Source organism: Orycteropus afer, unplaced genomic scaffold (assembly GCF_000298275.1).
Source record: "Orycteropus afer afer isolate SDZICR_OR568_19922 unplaced genomic scaffold, OryAfe1.0 scaffold00745, whole genome shotgun sequence".
Classification (NCBI taxonomy): domain Eukaryota; kingdom Metazoa; phylum Chordata; class Mammalia; order Tubulidentata; family Orycteropodidae; genus Orycteropus; species Orycteropus afer.
The window spans coordinates 872,491-874,175 of NW_006922332.1; the positions used below are offsets into that span (position 1 = coordinate 872,491).

The window sequence follows — 1,685 nt, forward strand, 5'->3', positions numbered from 1 at the left end:
ACCTTCCTTCCGAGGAGTGGCTGGTGGGTTTGAACCGCCAGCCTTCTGGTGAGCAGTCAAGTGCCTTAGGCACTATGCTACCAGAGCTCCCAGTGGCCAAGAGCAAGCGTGAAACCTGAACTGATTATGGTGGTCAGGAGGTGAGTGCCCCCTTCAGGATGCCACCCCGGGCGCGCTCCCAGGTCCCGCCTTCGGTTTCCTGTACTTTTATCATTTCTCTATTAGGTCAAGGATTCTCCCGTTGGCGTTTTAAGAAGTCGTTTAATAACAAATCTCACAGGATTCTAAGGAATAGCATGCTACCAACCCAACCTTTCTGCTGTTGATGGATAGAGAAGGGTACCAAGCCATAAAACAGAACGCCTAGCGGATCCGCGCACCTGATCCCAACACAAGGACTCGAGAGTCTCCAGTACGCAAACATCGGAAGCGTTTGTGGGGTGCTAGGGTGAATTCGGGACAAGACGGTTGCGGATTTCTCTCTCGGGTGATGCCCCCTGCAGGAGCGGGTCACGACACACAGAAGGGCAGGCAAGTGCAAACTCCGGGAGCGGTTTGCAGGGGTGAAGGCGGCAGCCCCCGCGCCCCAGTACCTGATGATGTCGTCGCTGTGGCCCCGGTAGAACTTCTGCCGGTGCTCCCGCGGGCTGTACACCACGCCGACCCCCGCCACGAAGTACACGATCTCCTTGGCCGCCGTGTAGTAGAGGTTGTTGCGGCACTGGTGACCCCGGTAGCCGTACACCCACTCGAGCCGCAGGTGGCAGTTCGGGGCGCTCCGGGCCGCCATGTCCCGGCGCCCACCTCGCCGCTCCGGCTCCAGTCGGCGGCGGTGGCGTGAGGCAGCCACGACCCGGCGACGAAAGCCCTCCCGCTCGCGGCCGGCTGGGGGTTTCACGCCTGCCGGGTCCTCTAAGCCGCGCCCGGCAGGTGCATCTCGCGTCTTCCGACCGCCTCGGCCGCCTCAGCCCACTGGCGGGAGGAAAATCCTGGCCGCGCGGAACATGCTCAGGGCCGCGGGCGCCGCCGGCCGTCAAGCGGGGTGGCCCGAGCGCTTCGCTCGCCTGAGCTCTGCTCGTCTCCTCAGCCCAGAGAGCCAAGGCTGTGGGAGCAGCCGAGCGAGGGCCCGCCTCCCGCCTCCTGCTGCTCCTCAGCCGCGGCCCGCTTCCCCGCTTCCCCGCCCCGGTCACCTGCGGCGCTCGCGCCCCGCCGCGACCTCGTCGCCACAGCCTAGCGGCCCGCGCCGCGCGTCCCCGCGCCGAGCGGAGGGGCAGGCGCGCGACCCCGCGCTGCCCCGCCCTTCGCGCCCGTCGTCCTCCTCGCAGCAGCGCGTGCGCGGATCTACGGGAGCTCAGCTGGGGGCGGTGAAGGCGCTGAGGCTCAGGGGTCTCACGGCCATAGTGCACGCCTAACACAACCCTGCTGCCCCCGGCCAGGGAGAGCGACCTGGGTTGCCATGGCCGTGACTCCTCCTGCGCACGGGATGCTGAGCCCTCGAGTAGCCAGCCTCCCAGGACCCGCGTTGACCCATGGCGACCTTTCAGTCCCCTGCTGCTGGCCGGCCTTGACGGGGAAGCACCTTCTGGTCCCTCAAGACCCTTACACCTGCCCAGGATCCCTGGGAGATTCAACTCCAGGATGCTAGCCGCGTTTTTTCCCGTTACTTTGTGATTTTTTTTTTTTTT

General features: G+C 65.2%; 2 protein-coding genes across 2 annotated transcripts in view; one reads left to right on the plus strand and one right to left on the minus strand.

Annotated features, from left to right (window-relative positions):
• Positions 1-790, minus strand: part of EML5 (EMAP like 5) — a 197,868-nt gene extending 197,078 nt beyond the window's left edge. Inside the window, exon 1 of the mRNA XM_007957415.1 lies at positions 594-790. Coding sequence (XP_007955606.1) covers positions 594-790 — 197 coding nt within the window. The remainder of the gene's footprint in view (positions 1-593) is intronic.
• LOC103211464 (balbiani ring protein 1-like) lies at positions 789-1,412 on the plus strand. The gene has a single exon (XM_007957416.1). It carries the CDS (start codon positions 789-791, stop codon positions 1,410-1,412), a length of 624 nt encoding a protein of 207 aa, XP_007955607.1.
• The last annotated feature ends 273 nt before the right edge of the window (positions 1,413-1,685 follow it).